This window comes from Pelodiscus sinensis, chromosome 3 (assembly GCF_052426305.1).
Source record: "Pelodiscus sinensis isolate ZL-2025 chromosome 3, ASM5242630v1, whole genome shotgun sequence".
Classification (NCBI taxonomy): domain Eukaryota; kingdom Metazoa; phylum Chordata; order Testudines; family Trionychidae; genus Pelodiscus; species Pelodiscus sinensis.
Genome location: NC_143054.1, coordinates 141,498,996 through 141,519,330, shown reverse-complemented (window position 1 = coordinate 141,519,330; position 20,335 = coordinate 141,498,996). Strand labels below are relative to the sequence as shown.

The window sequence follows — 20,335 nt, the reverse complement described above, 5'->3', positions numbered from 1 at the left end:
CTCAAATTCTTGGTGCACACACGCAGGCATGTACCTTAAAGGGAACACTGCCCCACACACAATGCTGTGTCTCCTACAGAGACAGCAGCACATGGGGATGGAAGGGGCACGCAGCATACCAGGAACCTGCATGTAACCATGAGTGTTAACTGAGGCATCCTGGCTCATCGGTTAACTGTGTACACACCATCCAGATCTGGCCTGGCAGTAGCAAGAGGCACTGAATTAGGAAAAGCCAACTATTTTCCTAAGTCCCACGTCTTCAAAAGAAGCTGTTCAGGCTAACTTTGAATGTCCTGAACCTTTTTCTTTTGGCTTGAGCCTGATCAGGAGATATTCGGGGAAAGTCCAAAGGGTTTAGACTAGAAATACTTCTAATCATAATGGGATTCCCTCATAGCAGTAACGTTAGTAATTGTGAAGGGAACCAAACCATGCTTATGTAAAATTGTCTTCCCAGCTTACTACTCTGACCTGCCCTTTCTCATCTCTCTTCCAGGACAGCAGATGGAGAAGGCCTAGTAGAGAAACATTATGTTTTCTTGAAGAGACTTTGCCAGGTCTTGTGTGCTTTGGGCAGTCAGCTGTGTGCATTAGTGGTGAGTCCTCTACAAACATTAGAATCAGTCCTGACAGGACTGGATGATTGGGGTTATAGATGCCATGATTCTTGTTTGTACCAGTGATGTGGAGTAAGGATGTTAAGGACTAGTCAACTATCTGATAAGCAAGACCTTATCAGATGGTCAGTCAACTAGTCGATCTCCCCACACCCCCACCCCGCTGCCTTTATCAAATAGAGGCAGCAAGGTGGGAGGGAGAGAAGTGGGTACTTGAAAGGGACAGCCCTGCACAGCTGAGTCCAGGCTCAGCTGTGTGGTGCTGGTTTCAAAGTCCCCAGCTGATCCTGGATCCCACTGAAATGCCATGGGGAGCCCAGGGTCAGCTGGGGAATCCCCAGTTGACCCCTGCTCCGTGCAGCATTTCAAATCCGCAGCACAGCATGGAGCCTGGAGTCAGTGGGGGATTCTGAGTCCCCTGCTCACTCCAGGCTCTGTGTTGTGCTGTGGCTTTGAAATGCACAAGAGCCCCAACTGGGGACTCTCGTACATTTCAAAGCTGGTACCCTATGTGCAGCCCGGAGTCAGTGGGACTTCCTGCTGGCCCCAGGCTGCATGTGGAGTTCCGCATTCCTCCTTCGAAATGTACAAGAGCCCCCATGGTGCATTCAAAGGAGGAATTCGGAACTCCGCATGCAGCCTCTTGACTAGTCGAGTAGTCGATAGAAATTCCATCAACTACTTGACTAGTCAATTAATGAATATTTAACATCCTTATTGTGTTTGAAATTACTTGCCCTTCTGTTGACAGGGCTCGGATTCTGATGTAGACACACCAGCCAACCTTGGGAAATACCTGGACTCGTTTCTAGCTTTCACAACCCATCCCAGCCAGGTGAGTGGAAGGGAGAGGAGGCTCTGAGTGTAGCATTGTGTAGTTAAAGTACAACGTAGGAGGGTCATGTCACTCCCGTTACAGAGGGGATCTGCTCGTGCCTGTTAGGTTTTTGAGAGCCAGCTGCCATTTTTCAACCACTGTCTCCTCTGAAGATGTGGAAGGTAATGCAGTCTGTGCTGCGTAGCCATCCAGTGTCCCATAAAACCCACACAGCATTGAAAGCACATGTTTCAGGGGCTGGAGCAAGCCCTGGTATTTCCTTGGTGGGATAACCCCCTTTGCCAGTGTAGCTTGGCAGTTTTAGCTGGGCCTGGACTGGAACTTCATTGTAGCTTGCCGGTCTTCGAATGATGTCCCCGTGGGTGTTCCACTGTTGGTGTTGAGCTCATCCCAGAGCTGCAGATCGGAGTTTTTCTAGCAGTATCTGGCCAGGCTGCACATGCATGGCAGGGGGCTGGTGCCATTTATGCCTTTGCAATTCACACACATGACCCAACCGCCCTCCCCCGCCTCAGTTCTTTCGTTACCGCCCTCAGTCACAGACTTTTTTTTTTTTTTAAAGACTAACTGCGAACAATTGGAGAAACTTTTAAATAAACTCAATTTCTAGCTATCGGTAACGGAAGAGGAGGAGCCAGATCGCCTGTTCCTCCTCTTCAGTTACCGATAGCTAGAAATTGAGTTCATTAAAAAGTTTTTTTCCTATTGTTCGCAGTTAGTCTTAAAAAAAAAAAAAAAAAGTTCTCTCTGTATGTAAATAGTTTAACGTGGCTGAGGGACAGCGCACTGTGAGCCTAGGCCTGATGGTAGAACCAAAAATTTGAGCTGCACAGACTGCTGCACTGATGCCAATGACACTGAAGACGACCGAGGTCCAGGAACCTGACAAATCTGCAGCACCACCAGCACCGAACAAGGCCTCAGTGCTGACAAAGGCAAGAACTAAATCCGCTGGGCCCTTGCCTTCACGCTGAGCCCGGAACCAGCGCCCTTACAACCGGCACCGATATCTCAATCAGTACCGTGCTCAACAACACCTCAGGAAAATTCCTTGAGCCATCACTGTTCTTCCACATGCAGGCAGGACTACAATGTGCTGGTGCCATCTCTGGAGTCGCGATCTAGATCTCTGCGCGATGCCTCTGTGAGACACCCATCTCACTCTCTTTTATCAGCCCATGGTTCTCCCCAGTTACCCGTGCTGTCTCAGTATAGCGACTATGACGATGATTGCAGGAGTGTGTTCTCATCTCTACACTCCTCTCCTGTCAGAGCACATGCATCTTATGACAGACATAGACCACGATGCTCACATCACCCTCCGTGGTATCAGGGCTGATCCTACCGCTCTCATTATCCACCTCGCTAGTCTCCATATTGTCACTAGTCTCCCCCATGGCACCGTTTGACAGCCCTGTCAACACTGGCTCATAGATCGGTACCTGCTTCTCGTCCTCATAGTTCTCCGTTGGAGGAGGGGGACCTAGAGATTGAAGAGGGACAGATTACTGAGGATATTGATTCTGAACAACTAGACATTTCGCCAACCAATAAATCATTTTTCCTCACCCAATGAGGCGGTTATCCCAGACGATCCATCACCAACAAATGATCTGAATATTTTCAGGACTTATTCAAGAGGGTTGCCATGAATCATGAGGTAGTTTTATCTGAGGTGCAAGAGAAACAGCTTAGGCTATTAAAGAACCTCCCAACTGTCTGCAAAATCGAAGATCGTGCTTCCAATTGATGAAGCAATCCATGAGGCAGTGGATGAGGTTTTGCAAACACCAGCCTCAGCCCCTCCGACCAACAAGAGGACCGATAGAAAATATTTTGTCCTCTCAAAGGGCATGGTCTTTTTATTCCTCCGTGCACAACCAAATTCTCTAGTGGTGGAAGCAGCACAACATAGGTCTAAGACCCCCTCCCCCCACACACACACCCAATATAAGTCCTCCACCCATGATAAGGGCCATAAGTGTTTGGACTTGTTCAGTAGGAAAATGTATTCCTCCTCGACACTGCAGCTTCAAATTACACCGCACTGTTTGCCAACTACAACTTCGATAATTAAGCTAAACTGACAGAATTAATGCAACATCTGCCAGACGAGAAACAGCCTATCCTGAAATCCATAGTACTGGAGGGTTACACCACACCCCATGCAGCATTGCAGATGGTGCTCGATTCTGCTGTTTCAGCTGTAAGCAACAGCGACATCCATAGGGATGAGATGGTCCTTGTGGTTACAAGTGTCAGGCATTCAGAAAGAACTGCAAACCAAGGTCAAGGATCTACCACTTGATACGGACAAACTCTTTGTCGCAAAGATGGATGAGGTCCTTCATTCCAGTAAAGACTCGCACCACCCTACTCACTTTAGAGATGTACACGCCTCCTTACCTCTGGAGGCATTGCACCCCCTATCAGAGGCAGAGATTTTTCTTACTTCAGACAACAACAAAGACCTTTTGACCAGAATCGCTCCAGGGCAAGAAACCAATGCCGACAGGCTCCCAACACCCGTTCATCCACGCAGCACTCCTCCAAACAGCAGGTCGAGGGCCTGCATGCAATGTGATGGGAGATTGGGTTTTAGTTGATGTTTACCTATTTTTGGGGGGAGGGGAGTAGGATTAAAAATATATCTAACTCAAATGTCTGATATCCAGGACAAGTAATGTGTGTGTTTAATATTTAACACACCTATCATTTCAGTTAAAGTTTGAGCTTTCAGCCTGTATCTGAAACCTCCAACAAGTCTTGTCCTAAAAGCAGAAAAAGCTCATCTAACATTCTAGATTTCTTAAGATGATAAACAGGCACAAGTACTTGAGAGAGAACATATATTACCCATTAGATCCTCAGAAGAGAAACCTACATTTCTATTTGCTTTACATGATAGTTCTACTTAATGCATTAACATTTAGTAAGAGATTTAACTGTGTGCAATGTATGGGTATTCATGCAGGTTTGACTCTGAACGTTCAGTCCGGCATGCACTGAGCTGAGAGTGAAACTGAGGATATATTTAGAGTGTGAGTGTGTGTGTGTGTGTTTGTGTGTTTGTTTTTGTTTTAAAGTCCTTGAGGTACATTTTCATGATATTACAAATAAGGATAGCAAAAATGTCTTTACCCTTAAGTAGCACCTAACATACTATTTTATTAAACATTATTATATTCTTTCAGAAGTTTTGCAGGCTAGTTTAAGAAATCAAGCATAACACTTGACTCTCTTGCTCAGTGTCAAGGATTCTCATTTTTAGTGTCATTGGAATGATTTTCTGAGAGCCCAAATTACCACTTTTTTTTTCTTCTAAATGGAGACTTGTTTGTTGCAAGATTATCTTTACAGTAAAATGTTTTGTTTTCACACTTTTTCCAAAATATTGCCCCACAAACAAAACCCCACATACTTCTATATAAAAATCCAGTAAGAGTCTGTCAACAAAAGACCAAAATCACAAACAGGCAAGGCATAGAAGCCTATTAAAAATTCTTTATAATTTAAGAGAGGCCCAAATTAAGAGTCTAAAACCAAACACCTTTTACATTGGTCTAGGGGCCGCATGGTGACTTCCCAGCAGCTCCTCCTGCCCCGGTCTCCCAAACAGGGCCTGGCCCCATTACTATGCAGTTGCAGCAGGCCCTGCCCCCGCCACACAGCCGCAACAGGTTCTGGTCCCCAGCCACTCAGCAGGGCCTGGTCTCTGGAGTAGGCTCCTCACCATGGGGCCTCAGCTGCTCCCACTCCCCTGCGGTCACCCCACCATGCCGCCTCGGCAGGCCCCAGCCTGGAGGAGCCACCTGCTGCACCATTCGCCTTCCAGCAGGAAACTCTGCAAACAAGGTGGCTGGGCAGAGAATTTTTTGTGCACGCTGCGCAGGCGCCTGCCTGACGGAACTATGGACACGACCCCCTTCCGCAGATCACAAACGTTCTTTGTTCCAGTTGCTGAGCGCTCTCGGGGAACGCCATTTTCATCGCAACGTATTTCCAACTTGATATCATCCAATACTGCTTCCTTCAAAGTAGACCATTCCCTACACCCCCAGGGCGATGTCCACGTGGGCTGTAGCTTCATCAGCAGCTGCCCTGAAGGGAGTCCCACTTAAGAACATCTGCACAGCCACTTGGTCATCCAGCCACACTTTCATGAGACATTATGCAATCTCCACATGAATGGAGACAAGTTAGTCTGTTGCCATTGTGGTACTTTCAGCTGCGCATAAGTGTTAATTCAAAGCCTGCCTACCATTTATTGGGTACCGCTATGTAGCACCCACAGGGACGTCACCCTCTTTCTTCTCAAAGAAGAAAAGGAAGTTACTAACCCTGTGCAGTAACAACGGTTCTTCGAGATGTGTGTCCCCATGGGTGCTCCATGACCCACCCTTCCTATCCTCTTCTTCAGCTTGACATTCATGCAATAGGACATACACAAAGAAACTGAGGGGAGTCAGGCTGTGCGTGTGACGTGCCCTCTACCGTGCATGTGCAGCCTGACCAGATATTAGTAGAAAAACTCTGATCTGTGGCATCGGGATGAGCCCAACACCAGCAGTGGAGCACCCACTGGGATACATATCTCGAACAACTGTCGTTACTGCACAAGGTGAGTAACTTTCTTTTACCACAGAGGTTCGAACTTCTGTGCCAAAGAGCCAACCCTGCTGAAACTTTGGTTCTTTCTTTTCCTCCCAGTTCCTGCGCTCCTCCACTCAGATCACCTGGGGAGCTCTCTTTCGACATGAAATCCTGTCCCGGGACCCTCTGCTGTTGGCTATGATCCCAAAGTACCTTCGTGCATCTATGACTAACTTAGTCAAGGTATGGAGAAGTGCTGCTCTGCTGGGTGTGAGCTGGTGGTGCCTTGGTGAATGTTTCATAGTGGTAATGCTGCAGGGTATTTGGCAGAGCAGTGCAGAGCAGTCTTTCCAGGCTGCAGGTTAGTAGTCCTAAGCTAAAGATGATGGTTCTTTAGCTCTTACCCTAGTGTGAATCCCCTTGGAGCAGGTGCTCAGGCAGAGGTGAGTGACTGCTCCACTTGCTCCTTCACCACATCCCTTCTGTTTCCAGGTGGGCTTCCCCTCTAAAACAGACAGCCCCAGTTGTGAATACTCTCGCTTCGACTTCGACAGTGATGAGGACTTCAATACCTTCTTCAACTGTAAGTCATCCAGGGGCCTCCTAGCAAGTCCTCCTACCTCTGTCTGAGATTTGCAGTCTTCCCCTCACTCTGACAGGGCTGGGGGTTCCTGACCTCGTATAGTGCCCCCTTGTCAGCTCAGCAGTGGGCTTCAGTTGCTCACCTTGCTGCTACAGCTCTTCCTGCTTGCCTTGTGCCTGGTGAACTTCTTGGCATTCACCTGTGGCAGCCCAGACATTCAGTTCAGTTTCCTCCTGGCCAAAAGTGGCAACTAAGGCTTTGTCGAGCCTTCATCAATCAGTCATCCAGGGTAGCAAGGGGAATGAAACTGTTTGTACCCCATGACTTGGACAGGAACCAGGTCTGGAGGCAAGGATCCAAAAAAGAGAGGGTTTGGCCAAAGAATTCAATTGTATTTTCCCAAAACAAAGCTGGAAGGCTCCTGCCTGATACTGCAAGCTAATCTACTAGCAGACTCTGCAGAACTCCACTGCCAGAGCAGCCACCACAGATGTTCCCAGCTGTGGAAAGGTGAAGAGTAAAACTGAGGGGGAGCCATTTCCAATATCTGAACCTGACTCATGTCCAATTCCCTTGGCAGCTTTCCGTGCCCAGCAGGGAGAAGTGATGAGGATGGCCTGTCGCCTTGACCCAAGGACTGGCTTCCAGATGGCCGGGGAGTGGCTGAGGTACCAGCTGGCAGCTCCTGTTGATATTGGAGCCATGAACTGTAAGTTGCCTGAAGAGCAGGAGAGACAAAGAGACTCATTCTCCTGCAGGAGCCCATAACAAGCTTTTGCGTGGGTCTCTTGAAACCACACCTCTTAAAATCAACCAGGTTCCAAGTCAGGCTTTCTCAGGTCCCTGCAGGAGAAATCCCTCATGGCTTTCTTAAATAGCCACTGGTGCAGAGCCTTTGACTGACAGGAAAGCTTCCCTAGTTCCTCTCACTTGTATCTTTCCTAGGGATATTAACGGGTGATACATACTGAGTGTAACAGTTAACCAGTACCTGGGAGCAGCCCACGGCCCATCTCAGTCGGAGGGCTTCTCCAGCCCTGCCAGCCTCCCATGTGGGGCTGCTGGCTCTCGGCACACATGGTGCCAGAAGCAGCAGCCCTATTTTGGCTCCAGCAGCCTCCACTGGCCACAGCACTCCACTACCGATCATTGGGAGCTGCAGGAGCAGCGTCTGGAAGCAGCCAGGTTGGAGTGGTTCCACGCCCACCTCTGTTTAATCAGTTATCCAGTTAAATTTAACATTTCACCAGTTAGCTAATTAAACAGCACTTTATATCCTTAATCTTTTTCCCATAAAACACAATTTTCAAACTGAAAGGCCGGATCTGTCTGAATTTGTCCTCCTTGTACAATGCGGCCAATCTCGGTTCTGAAAAATCCAGACGTATCTGCCTCTCCAAGGCCTTTGTCACTCACATCATTCCTCCTCCACACAGGCCACTTTCTGCCTTAAACGACTGATTTAGTTGAGTCCTTTTTCCAGGTGCCATTGCTGCCGAGATTGAGCATTCAGCCCTTTTGTTTTCCCTTCTGCTGTGGTTTGTTGGAAGCACTTCCTCTTATCTCGGGTATTGTTTGTGATCCAAGAGCTTCCACCTCAATGACAAAGCAAACAGCCTTTGAGCACCATCTAGTACCTATCTCCCATGCCGGAAACCTTCCTACTGGCCAATGGAATAGAGGGAAAGGATAAGAGCACTTGTGAGGGGGTGATTCAGAGGTCCAGCAAGGTTTCCCTGAGCATGGGACTTTGCAGAGGACTTTCCAGGGTGGCATTGTGCTTAAGAGAAAAGGGAAAGCTAGATAGACCTCTCCAATGTCACAGGAGCTCCAATCTTCTCTTCTCTTCCCACTCACAGCTAAGACTGGAGAAGGTCTCTGCTCCATCTTCTCTCCTTCCTTTGTACAGTGGGATGCTATGACCTTCTTCTCAGAGAGTGTCATCAGCCAGATGTTCCGGACCCTGGATAAGGAAGTACATACCCCTAACTGCTGTTTTCATGATTTCTCTGTCTTGGGTTGGCATGGAAATTTGTTGGCTGTGTTGTCTTTCAGACAACGTGTTACAAAAACACTAGCTTGCAGCCGCAAAATACAATAGTGTTGAAACTCCGGCTGCCAGGGGAGGTCATAGTTGCAGTGGGGAGTGATGATCCCTTAGGTCAGTAGATAGGGCCTCTTCCACTGTGGACTCTGAACATCAGAAAAGTGCTTTAGATTTGGAAGCTATTCAGTGGGGAGGCAATACAGAGACTAGAGGTTTTTTGTTTGTTTTGGGTTTTTTTTTTTTTAGGCAAACTTGTGCACACAATGGAAGAGAAGTGAAGAGCAAAAAATGAGAATTGCATTTTTCTCTGCCATTTGCAGTGCATTAGCTGGGAAATCACAAGCACTGTGATTGCCATTTAGGACCTGGTTAACTTTTAATCAGGGTGGGGCTGCTTGGACATGTCATTCTGGTCACAACAACACATTGCAGTGGTTGTTAAGCCTGAAACTTTTAGTCTGGAGGCAAAAGGAGAACTAGAGAAGAGGTGGGAGGAAGCGGACGTGCTAGAGAATCAGTAAGAGTTGGAATCTCCGGTTGTTTCCAGACATCCATAGAGATCTCAATGCTGTCTGCTCCCTCTTTCTTCCAACAGCAATTGCACATAACATGCACATAGACTAAATGAGTTTTGCCACTTTTAACCCGCTTTGTGGAGACTTCACCAAAGGGTGCTGTTCAGCACAGCAGCTCCTTGCTTAGGCCCTGGGAGGAGACATTGGAGGTGTTGGCTTCATGTTGCGTCTCTAACTGTTGTTTTCTTTCCTTTTTCCCGTCCCCTTTTGTCCTTGCAGGAGATCCCAGTGAATGATGGCATAGAACTGCTGCAACTTGTCCTGAACTTTGAAACAAAGGATCCTCTCATCTTGTCCTGTGTGCTCACCAATGTCTCTGCACTCTTCCCGTTTGTCACCTACAGGCCAGACTATCTACCGCAAGTCCTTTCCAAGGTAGACCAGTTTTTAAGTCAAAGGTGTACACAGAGAGGTCTTGCAGGGGATATACAAACTCATTTAGAGATTGGCCTAGTTTTACAACAGACTACATAAAAACACTAGTAAACTTAGTATAAACTAAAATTTCATATCAACAAAATGAGGAAGTAAGCAATTTTTCAGTACTAGTGTGCTGTGACACTTCTGGATTTCTATGTTTTGTAAACAAGTAATTTTTAAATGAGGTGAAATTTGGACCACGTAAGACAAATTAGACTCCAGAGTGGGGTACAGTGGACTGGAAAGGTTGAGAACTCCTATTAGCCTCCGAGTATTAGTACTACACAGCCCTTACATATTGTATCTAATCCTTGTGAGACCCCCATCAGAGGAATTACCCTTCCTGTTAGAAATGAAATTAAAATTGAGGCACTGAAATGAAGTGATTTGCCTAGATAACCTGGATTTCTTGCTTCCAGCCCTGAACTTCCACCTTTAAATGACATCCCCTATCTCAATAAAAGCCTTATCTTATATGAAGGCCTCAGTGTAGTGGGAATTCACCCCTTCCCAAATAAAGGTGTTTCCACTGGCTAGATGAAGTCACACCAATATCCTGTTCCTAGTGTTTTGGAGTGAATGCCAGATATTGACAAGTGACTGACTATTCCCTTGTCCCACAGCTATTCTCCTCTGTCACTTTTGAAGTTATAGAAGAGAGTAAGGTAAGTCTATACTCCTTGGCCACAAAATGCAATAATAGCATTTTCATCAGCTGTACCCTTTTTAGGAGCATACTAATGCCTGAGACAAGGTCTAAAGACATGCTGCAAGTAACTTTTGAATCAGATCTGTCTTTGAGAAGGGAACATCTAGACCAGCAATTCCCAACCTTTTCCAAATGGGGACACATTTTGACAATTCAGGAAGATTTGGTGACCCAGGGCAATTCAAAAATGGGGGGAGGAAAGGGGGCAGAGCCACCTGGGGAGACACTTGGCAACACTTTTGAAATATAATGGCGACCCATAGGTTGGGAAACCCTGATCTAGACACTTAAATCCCCTTTTCACTGTCGTAGCCAATAAGCCTTGGCTGATGGAAGCATGGGAGGCATTTAGGGTGAAATTCACCACCATCCCCCACTTGAAATAGTCTAGAGTATAGCTATTTGGGTATTTATGCAGCAACCTTTATTTGTGAGTGAATTTCACTTTTAGCTGCCACGCATGTGCTTCAGTGGTTGGTGCTTTTGTGGTTGGTGTTTGTATGGCTGCTGTACCTGTGTACATGTAGGAACTGTAATGCGGTAGATATTCTCATCCCAGCAGTTGAATTGGTGCCCAGAGGCTTGGGCTTGCAGTGACTCCTTTGGGAACTGGCTGTTAACTGAACTCTTAGAATGCATGAATTGAAGTGTCAGTTTCCCCTGGACTCTTGGGATGCTTTGGGTCTGTCTGGGTTTTGTAGCTTGACCCTGAATTTTATTGGTCCAGGCCCCAAGAACTCGGGCAGTGAAGAATGTGAGAAGACACGCATGCTCCTCAATCATAAAGATGTGCCGGGACTACCCGCAGCTCGTCCTGGTATGTATGTGCAGCTCTGTTCCAGAGCGCTACTATCCCATCTTCAGCAGCTTTCCTAAGAATTGGGGACTTTCAGCTCTTGTGCATCAATCCCTTTTTTTTTCTCAGACGAGTCTTCCTGTTTTTACTTTGATGTGACTAGAGCAGAGAGATTTCTGCTGTATAGACAGCCAAGCAACTTATTTTCTTTCTCAGCTCTTGAGGGATACTGACTTTTTTTTTTTTTTTAAATATATAGCAGTAGCATCCAAAGGTCCTGATCAGGACCTGGACCCTGTTGTGGTGGGGCCAGTACAGATATGTAATAAGGCACATTCCCTTCCCCACAATTCACAATCGAAGATGCTGATCAACCTGTAAAATGGGAGAAGGAAATAGTCAAGTTTATAATCAATTTATAGGAACATTTGCTATATTTTATTTATTGGTGATGTCAGTTATACCCTTAGTTGAAGTCATTTGCCCTCTTTGCGTCAGAAGCGGGTCAGAAAAAGGGATGTGAAGGAACAGGGCTTTCTGAATCAGTCCAAGGGGAGTCAAAGAGAATATAGACACTGGTCATTCTGTTTGATCCACCAGGTCTGTCTCTTCTATTAGCCTTGCTTAACCAGTAAGCCCACAAACTCATTTTTGAGCTCTTGGCTTTAGCAGCCCTGGTATTTGATTGCTAGAGGACCTGCAGAGCTGTAGTTAGAGGGCATTATGTTAACAGCCTGTTTAAGGAAGGGAGCCATTAAGGCTTGAAGGATAATGAATGGCATTCTACTCCTCTTGATGCTCCCTTCATTTGGTGGAGGCGTAGCAGCTGTCACTCACTTTGTGACTATAGATTAGTCTTCATGTTGTGGCAAAACACAAGCTGCTGCTTTGAAGGTGCTAACTTAGGTCATTTAGGATTCTAGCTTGTATTTCAGTACAGCTGCCAGGAAGGAGTGAGTTTGTCATCATCTATCCCAAAAGTAGCGAATGTTCCCTGATGCTTGTACAAACATCTGTGCTTGTTCCTCAACACTTGGCTTAGGAGTAGAGTGGGCAAGCAAAAACTGAACCACTCCAGTGAGGCTAGCCCATTTGCTTGGACAGTCAGGTTTTCCTGATTAGACTCAACGGTGGGAGCAGAGAGATGGAAAGTCCTGAACTCTGACATTTGAATGCCCATGGATGGAAGGAAGTAGCTGGTCTTGGAAGGACTAGAGCAATTTGGGATTTAGACCATGCTGTGATGGGGCAGCCTGCTGGAGCAGCAGTGTCTCCCCAGATCTCAAACATTATTTGCCATGGAAAGTGGAGGTCCTTGGAGTATCTGGGGGAGTAAGGGAGATGGATTGGCAGGGTAGAAATGAGGCTATGCCAGGCTTAAGGAAGAAGCTTGGAAGATCCGGGTAGAGAAGTAAGCCCTTGGGAGGGTGGGGGGGGTAGGGAAGAGCAAAACAGGCCCCAGCTATTTCCTGTGTCTTTTGTGGGAATACGATGCATACCGGTCTCCCTACCCCCCCTCCCAAAAGTGAGTGCAGCAGCCTCAGTCAGGTACCCCTTGCCAAGTGAGTGAGGGTCCTGCTTGGCATTTTGTTGCAGCCTAATTTTGAGATGCTGTATAACCACGTGAAGCAGCTGCTGTCCAACGAGCTGCTTCTGACACAGATGGAGAAATGTGCCCTCATGGAGGCCCTCGTCCTCATCAGCAACCAGTTCAAGGACTATCAGCGGCAGAAGGTTTTCCTGGAGGAACTCATGTCTCCCGTTGCCAACCTGTGGCTCTCTGAAGAAATGCAGAGGTACAGACTCGACATTAACCATTCCTGAGCTGCAGCTAAGATAGTGCAGAGAAACCGGGGTTGGCACGTTCCTCCCTCTAGCAAATGTGTGCCCAGAGGAGTGTGGCTCTGTGGTGTCTGCTAGCCACAAGCCCTCTGTACTGTTTTAAGAAATTTGGCCACCATTTGAGTCCCTGCTAATAAGCCAGGAGATGGAAAAGCTGCTTGGCATGGAGTATGCTTGTCTGGTAGCAGGTTAACCAGAGGGCCGGGCAGGAGCAGTCCCTCCTTCCCCCAAACTGCGGTGGCCTAACCAGCAAGACCCTAGCCATGGCAGGCACCGCCAGCCTGGCTGGAGCAGCCCTACCTATGGAGGGCCGGGCTGGAAGCCCCCTTGCCTGTGGCAGGCTGGCCAGCAGGACCCCAGATGCAGCACCAGCCTTCCATGGTTAACCAGTTAAACGATTAAAATTCTGTCTTGTAACTAGTTAGCTTTTAATAGGTATTTACATCCCCAACCTGAACAGCACATGCTAAGAGCTGAGAAGGGTTATGGGGCCATAGCACTCTCCAGACCTCTGGCAAAAATGGGAGTCAAAACAACCACTTTGCTGACCTCTGGGAAAAGACCTGTCAGAAGACCACACCTGTCCTTTGCCAACATCTAGCAAAGCTGCCATCCAGCAGCTAGCAGAGAACCTACTGAGCTTTGGAAGATATACAAGGGCTTCTCTGGAATATTCCTTAACTGATTTGAAGAGGTGCTGGGCTCGGATGATTGGGGCACACTTTGCATGGGCGATTTGGAGAGGGGTTTATTGGCTTCTGCAATTCTGGGCCAAGTCAGCAGAGCTCAGCACAGAGAAGCAGACTAGGGCTCAGGGATTGAGCTTGTCCTGATCTCAGATCACTTGGCATTGATGAGGCCCCAAGAGCAGTGAGGGAGTTAATTTAATTAAACTTGAGGGGAAAGTTGTTCAGGGCAGCCACCTCCCGGCATCCCCCTGCGTTATCTTCAAGGTGAATTGACTGATTGTGGGGAATGGAGTTTTGACCCTCTGTGCAGGGACAGCATTTCTCGCAGATAAAGTTCTTCAGTGCTGCTGATTATCCCAGGCTTACTTTTTCTGCCCCTCAGAGTCCTGTCAGATCCTGAAGCTTTCATCTCCTATGTGGGTGCTGATAACAAAATCACTGATCCCGTTTTGGAAGATCCCAGTGGCCTGAACCGCTCCAGAGTGAGTATCAATTACCTGGGGAGGCTCAGCCTTTGGAGAGTGGCGAGTAATTCCTCTGCATCCCCCATGCACACGTCCATTTGGGCCTTTTGCAAGACCTGTCCTAAACATACGCCTTTTGTTGGACCCAGATCACTGCGTCGTTCAAGCTGCAGAATGACGGATGGCTTCTGACGCTAGCTCAGTGGACATGGGTCACGTAAGAGAAGCAGGGTCATGTCTCCTATTCCCCCATCCCTGTGTGACATGTAGAATCCTGTAGCCTTCCAAGGCAGGGGTCTCGCTGTATTCCTCAGGCAGTACTTCATACGCCTTTGTACCTGGTGTATCTCAGGTTCTTTTTGAAGCAGTCTGTTTTGTGGATGCCGTTGAGTTAAGGCTGGATGTTTTGGGTAACGTGGTGCAATGAATTGTGATTCCCAAGGGAAGCACTCTGGAAAGCGTGAGACTGTGTGGTGTGGAGAATAAGTCAAATACTGGCCTGGAACCGGTGTGTCATGAGCGGGATGACTATCTGCAGGATGTCCTCACTACAGACTGGCGGTTGCTATGTTCGGGGTTGTGACCGGAGGAAATGCTGATGGAGGCTCTGCGGGTGGTAGATGGTAATGCAGGTTTAGGCTGTTGCAGGAACAGGGCGTTTCTGGTCAGTCCATGATGTGTGTGGGAGATGAGATAGCGATGACATAAATATTTTCTCTTAGCGCAGGGATGGGCAATAAGCCAGGATTAGCCCCTGGCAGGCTGCCAGACTCTCTGTTTACTTGCACGCCTCAGCTACGCCCTCTTGCAGCTGCCATTCCTGGCCCATAGGAGTATCTGGCAAACCAAGTCTGGCCCACAGGCTGCTTATTGCCCATCCCTGACTTAGAGGATGCCCTGTGTGGTCGTTTGGACTCAGCGAGACCTTCTGTGTTGACTGTGTCCAGTAATAAGCTTCTGTGCTATTCCTGCCTGCCAACGGGTTATTGCAAACCCCGGAGGGTATCAGAATAGTGTAAAGGATCTTCTCCGAGGCAGCCCCAACTGCAGGGTTGGGCAAGTGGAGTGCCATCTCGCTAAGCATCCCAGGACAAGGACCAGGGGAGAGGGTTCTCTCTGGCCTGCTATTGCCTTTCCTTGCGTCCTTGCTAAGAGGAGTTCTCTCCATGTCTTTTGTTTTGCTGTAGATAAGCTTTTGCGTGTACACCATTCTGGGAGTTGTGAAACGGGCTCGTTGGCCCACTACCCTGGAAGAGGCTAAGGCTGGAGGATTTGTGATCGGGTACATGCCCAGCGGCAATCCGATCTACCGTAACCCCTGCACTGAGCAGGTCCTGAAACTTCTCGACAACTTGCTCGCTCTCATAAGGTGGGTCGAGTTGACGTGATACCAGTTGTGCTGACTGAACAGTCTCCCGAAGTGAACCTGCAATGTATGTTGCGTGCTCCGAGCATGTTCTCCCATTGAAGTCAACGGGAGCCCAGGCTTGAGCACCGGCAGCAGTGTTGTTCCTGACTGTTGTCAGTGGGGAATGGGACCGGGGGAACCAAGCCTTCTCCACACACACAGCCCTAGCCATGAGATTCCACAAAAGCCAATGGGAGGCAGGCAGGGGTTGCCTCCCCCCCACCTCCATTTCCACCTGGAAGTAGGTCCACTCTAAAGCTGCCTCCATGACTAACCAAATGTGTTTCAACTAACATCTCTGCTCTGCCTTCAGCCCCCACCAGGCCACCTCTCCAGTCATCAGCAGAGCAGGGCCTGCTCTCATGGCGTCCAGTGGGAGTTTGCTTTGTTCTCTCTCCAGTACTAAGTTGAGCTGCTTTGATTTGCTGAGTGTGAATTCTGGCTGCCGGAAGCATGATCTGCCATTGAAACGAATGGGGGCTAAGGCTAAGGCTCTTTCTGTGCCCAGCAGTGCCGCTTCTCAGTCGACACTCTGGGAGCTTGCATAGTGTGTTGGCAGATTGGCCTCAGGAGGTGAGATGAAGGTTGTTCGGTTGGGGTGGGAGTGGGTATTCTGAACTGTGCAGTTCCCTCACCCGGCAATGCAGTGTTCGGAGAGTAACAGCTCTCTGGGCTACCCCTTCATGGATTCTCAGTGACGGCAGGCATGGAGGCATTGCTAGGCGTGGGACTGACTCTCAACCTCCTGCTGGCAGCCAGTGATGTGTGCAGTGTATGAGACTTTGTCCTCCTTCGCTTTCTCTGCTGGTGCTGGGTGGTGGTGAACAGGTGAGAACTGTGTTTAGTGCCCACGTAGCTATGTTGGGCACTGACTAGTCAGGTATTTGAAAAATGTATCCTCAATTGATTGAGGACAGTGCTGCTGCCAATGGGAAGGCTGGGCTGGGTTAGGTGTATACGATCTTGGCCACTCAAGCAAATTCCTCTTTACAAGGTGTAGGGTGAGCACTAGCCCATTGACAGTGTAGAGCTATCCAGTTGCTATTAATGTAGCAGGACCTGCTGTGGTAGATGAAATTTGCCCTTGTGAAGTTGACAATCCCATGGGTCAGTTCTTTTGTGCAGGTCGTGAGTTCTCTGGGCAGAGATGGTCTCCTGTGAAGTCTCCTGGGTGCTGAGAATTTTATCAGTTTGTGTTTATCTGGCATCGTGTCTGGGCAGTCCAGCAAAGCAGCGTCCAACGGAGTATTCCCACACCTTGTGGCAGGTTGATGGTCGAGGCCGAGTGATCTGTTTGTCTCTGCAGTCGTTGCACTGCCAATACCAAGCTAAGGCGTGACGAAGGCTTTAGGACACCTGTATGACACACCTAGGAGATGGAATCCCCCTTGTACAGTAGCAAACATCCGCTGTATGTTTCTAAAGAAGCAGAAGCTCCGGAACTGTTCCTTAATCAGAATGTGCAGACCATGCTCTGTTGCTACTGTTTCTAGTGCTTCAGCACTGGAAGTGACTCGATGCCATTTTCTGGGGTGATGCACCAGTGTTACCATTAAGACGTTTCTGTCAAATACTGTTGGGACCACCAGTTTTAGGCATGTCGGAAAAGTAGATGGTAACTTATTGAAGTGGCCTGCACTTGATCCCCAAAAATAACCCTCCCTTTCCCAGTGAGTTCTTGGGGCTGATGCTACACCCAGAACAACGAAGTGGTTAAGATAATGAAAGTGACCAGCCCTTTTCCTCGCCCCGTACTTTGCTGAGCACAGGAGGTGAGATCCAACTCTGTGTGGCTGCTCCAGGGGCAGGAGGCAGGGATTTCTCTGTGCTACTCCTGGTTTGCAAATTGGAGCTGCCAGGAAAGAAAAGAGCTTGTGTTGTGCTTCTCTCTGGAGTGGTTTCTGCTCTCCCAGAATGTGTTTCCCCTGTACTCGTCTCCTAGGGCAGCGGTTCTCAAACTGGGTCGTGACGCCATTTTAATGGGGACACCAGCATTAGACTTGCTGGGACCCAGGGCTGAAGCTGCAGTCTGAGTTCCATCTCCATCCAGGGCAGTGGGGCGTGGTCTGCAGGCCCCTTGCCACCCATCTAGGGCAGCAGATATGGGCTGCAGTCCCCTTTCTTCCCACCCAAGGCAAGAGGGTTTGGACTCCGACAACCTCCCTCGGGGTCATATAGTAACTTAATTATCATTAGAAGAGTGGTTGCAGGGCAATGAGGTTTGAGAACCCCTGTCCTAGGGTACCTGTTCATGTGGTCAGCATGAGGGACTGTGAGCTCTGGAGTGGACTGTGTGGATGTGGGGAGATACAGGGTACAGCTTGGCTGCCTGGAGGGGTGATTGTAGAATCCGGACAACAGCTGCCATATTGTTGGGACTGATCATTGCTCATAGCACTGTGCCAATAGGCCAGCTATCTGGCAGAATCATCCAGCTCCTGTGTGGTTAATGTGCCCCCGAGGAGAAGGGGCTTATGTTTGGGGCTGGGAGCTCTTGCAGGATACATTGGCTGACTTGAGAGCGACGGGATCAGCAGGAAGCAGCCACACAAATTCTCCTGAGCAGCTAATTTGAACTGTAAGTAAAGAAGCCCCTCTGAAGCGGGACTGTTCTCTAGTGTAAATTGTTGTTTACTCCTTGCTGGGGTTCTTGCCTGGTCCATTGTGCCAGGTATGGGGATAGAGGCTGTGAAAACAAAGTAGTCACAAGGTCTGCTCTAAGGTAAGTATTATGTGGAGTAGCTCCTTAATCCTGGCCATGACTCGGGGAGCTTCCCAGTGAACTGATATGGGAAATAGGCAGTCTGTGTGCATGGATAGTGCAATGTAACCTCTCCTGCCAGACCTAACTTGCCTTTCGCTGTCTTGGTGGTTGTGTGAGTATTTGTTGAATGGGCTTGAAATTGCTCCACTTGTCGCTTGCAGCTTGTTGGCCAACAGTTTCCTTTATCCTGTGTGAGATTTCATTTTATCCAGCTGTTTTTGGTCCTCTTTATTTCCTGCGTTTGAGCCTGAATAATGGTGTCCCCGGCCTTGGACATGGTCCTGGAGTCAGCAGCTGCAAAGACTGACCCATCCAAGATCTTCTAGGCCTGAGATCTGTGCATGTTGCATTAGAAGCAGACCAAACAGGTTTCTCGTGTGCCCTGCACAGCCACAGGGCTCTTTCTTTTTTCATCTTGACAAAATCCTTTGGGGAACTCAGCTTTTTTCCAATGTGGTCTTCTGGGAGGCTTTGAAAGGCTCACCCTCCGGCCCAGAAGACTAAATTTCTCAGCCCTGGAAACACTACCTGCCTCTTGGGCAGAGCTGTAACTATATCTGTGAAAATACAACCTCCATACCCTGCCATATCCTTCCATTGGGTTTTTCCTGTATCTATTGGGAATGGCATTTGCTGTTTTTAATTCTTCTGTGCTGAATTCCTCAAAGGCCTCTTTGCCTCCGCAATTGTGCTCATTGTTCATGTGCAGAGCTGAGCATTTTGATCTTGCCAAAGGCAGATGGCACATGGTGGCTGTGCTTTCATGGGGCGCAGCAGATCAGCCCCTTTTATGTAACTTGCGTTACTGCTGTAGCTTTCCTGAGCCACTAGCTGGGGGGAGATTCATTTTTATCTGACTGGGCACCTGCTCATGCCTCGGCCTGTGATCTACCAGAGGTCAGACAAGATGATTTTGGGCTCCCTTCTGGGATCATGCACTTCTACTACCAATTTAAGAAAATGTCCTAAGATAGGCCCCAAGATGGCGACCTGTGAGCTGTGGTACTCTGATCCTCACAGGACTGGCTATACAATGTCATGAATGTTCTAAAGCCACCCTGCAAGACTAAGACCCAGCTCTGTAATCCTGCATTTGGAGTGCTGTGCTATGGCTCAGTCAGTGTCCAACCATGTCCCCTTGCTCCATCTGTTGTTAGCATGGAACAGGCCCGGAGACACACTCATGGGAACTGCTTAAAGATGATGGAGCCTCTCTGGCTGGATGTGCCATGTGACATTGCATAAATGGGTCTGTGTAAGCCTCTCGTAAGGGTATGTAGCAGTCTCTGAGCCTGTAAGGCAGCATTCCCCAATTATTTGTGAAAGCTGAGCTCTTGTCAATACAAACACTTAGTATGCAGCGAGCTCTGGTGTAGATCTCTCCCACACACCCCAGTAGCCTGCCGCACACTAAATGTTCAGGCAACCTCTACTGCCTGGCAGTAAAAGTCCTGTGGTGCACTTTGATCTGTTCCTATTTCACACGGGGTGAGATCAAAGCACACGAGGGATCTCTTAGTGCAAAGCAGCAGGGTCCAAATGAGTAATTGGTGCACAGTGGGCAACTGAAGTAGATTCACGCTCCATGGACTAACTGTTCCTGTACACAAGCCTGGAGTCCCGTTTCAGAGACATAAAAGTAGTCACAGCTCCCTTCAGCCCCACTGCATGGTGTTGGAAGCCTACCCAAAATGAGTAGTTAGAGTAGATTGTGTCAACCTTTATATACTTCCTCTGCTCCCTTATATGCCTTGAACAGTGAAATAGTTAATAATGGTTACGCTTAAAATATCACTAGCATCTATATTTGTGAAGTGACTGGAATAGTTCACACCTCAAAGCTGTTATTGTTTCAAGCTCTCTGCAAACTCAGGCAGAGATCACTGCATCTCTTATATCTAAGGCATCTCTTTTGAAGGGTTTCTTCATGACCCTACCATCTAGAGACCTACTTTTAAAAAAATAATGAAAGCTGAAACTCTGGAGA

At 48.2% G+C, this 20,335-nt stretch overlaps 1 protein-coding gene across 3 annotated transcripts in view; it reads left to right on the top strand.

The window, feature by feature from the left end:
- XPO5 (exportin 5) overlaps window positions 1-20,335 on the top strand; it is a 42,881-nt gene that overhangs the window by 11,240 nt on the left and 11,306 nt on the right. For 2 of the 3 annotated variants that reach the window (XM_075925014.2, XM_075925013.2), the window contains 12 exons: window positions 500-599; window positions 1,372-1,455; window positions 6,169-6,294; window positions 6,544-6,634; window positions 7,215-7,343; window positions 8,494-8,609; window positions 9,476-9,631; window positions 10,300-10,341; window positions 11,113-11,202; window positions 12,778-12,977; window positions 14,095-14,194; window positions 15,364-15,545. In XM_075925014.2, the coding sequence (XP_075781129.1) occupies window positions 500-599; window positions 1,372-1,455; window positions 6,169-6,294; window positions 6,544-6,634; window positions 7,215-7,343; window positions 8,494-8,609; window positions 9,476-9,631; window positions 10,300-10,341; window positions 11,113-11,202; window positions 12,778-12,977; window positions 14,095-14,194; window positions 15,364-15,545 (1,416 nt within the window). Of the gene's footprint in view, window positions 1-499; window positions 600-1,371; window positions 1,456-6,168; window positions 6,295-6,543; window positions 6,635-7,214; window positions 7,344-8,493; window positions 8,610-9,475; window positions 9,632-10,299; window positions 10,342-11,112; window positions 11,203-12,777; window positions 12,978-14,094; window positions 14,195-14,325; window positions 14,394-15,363; window positions 15,546-20,335 lie in introns of all 3 variants that reach the window. The other variant, XM_075925016.2, reaches the window with a different exon arrangement.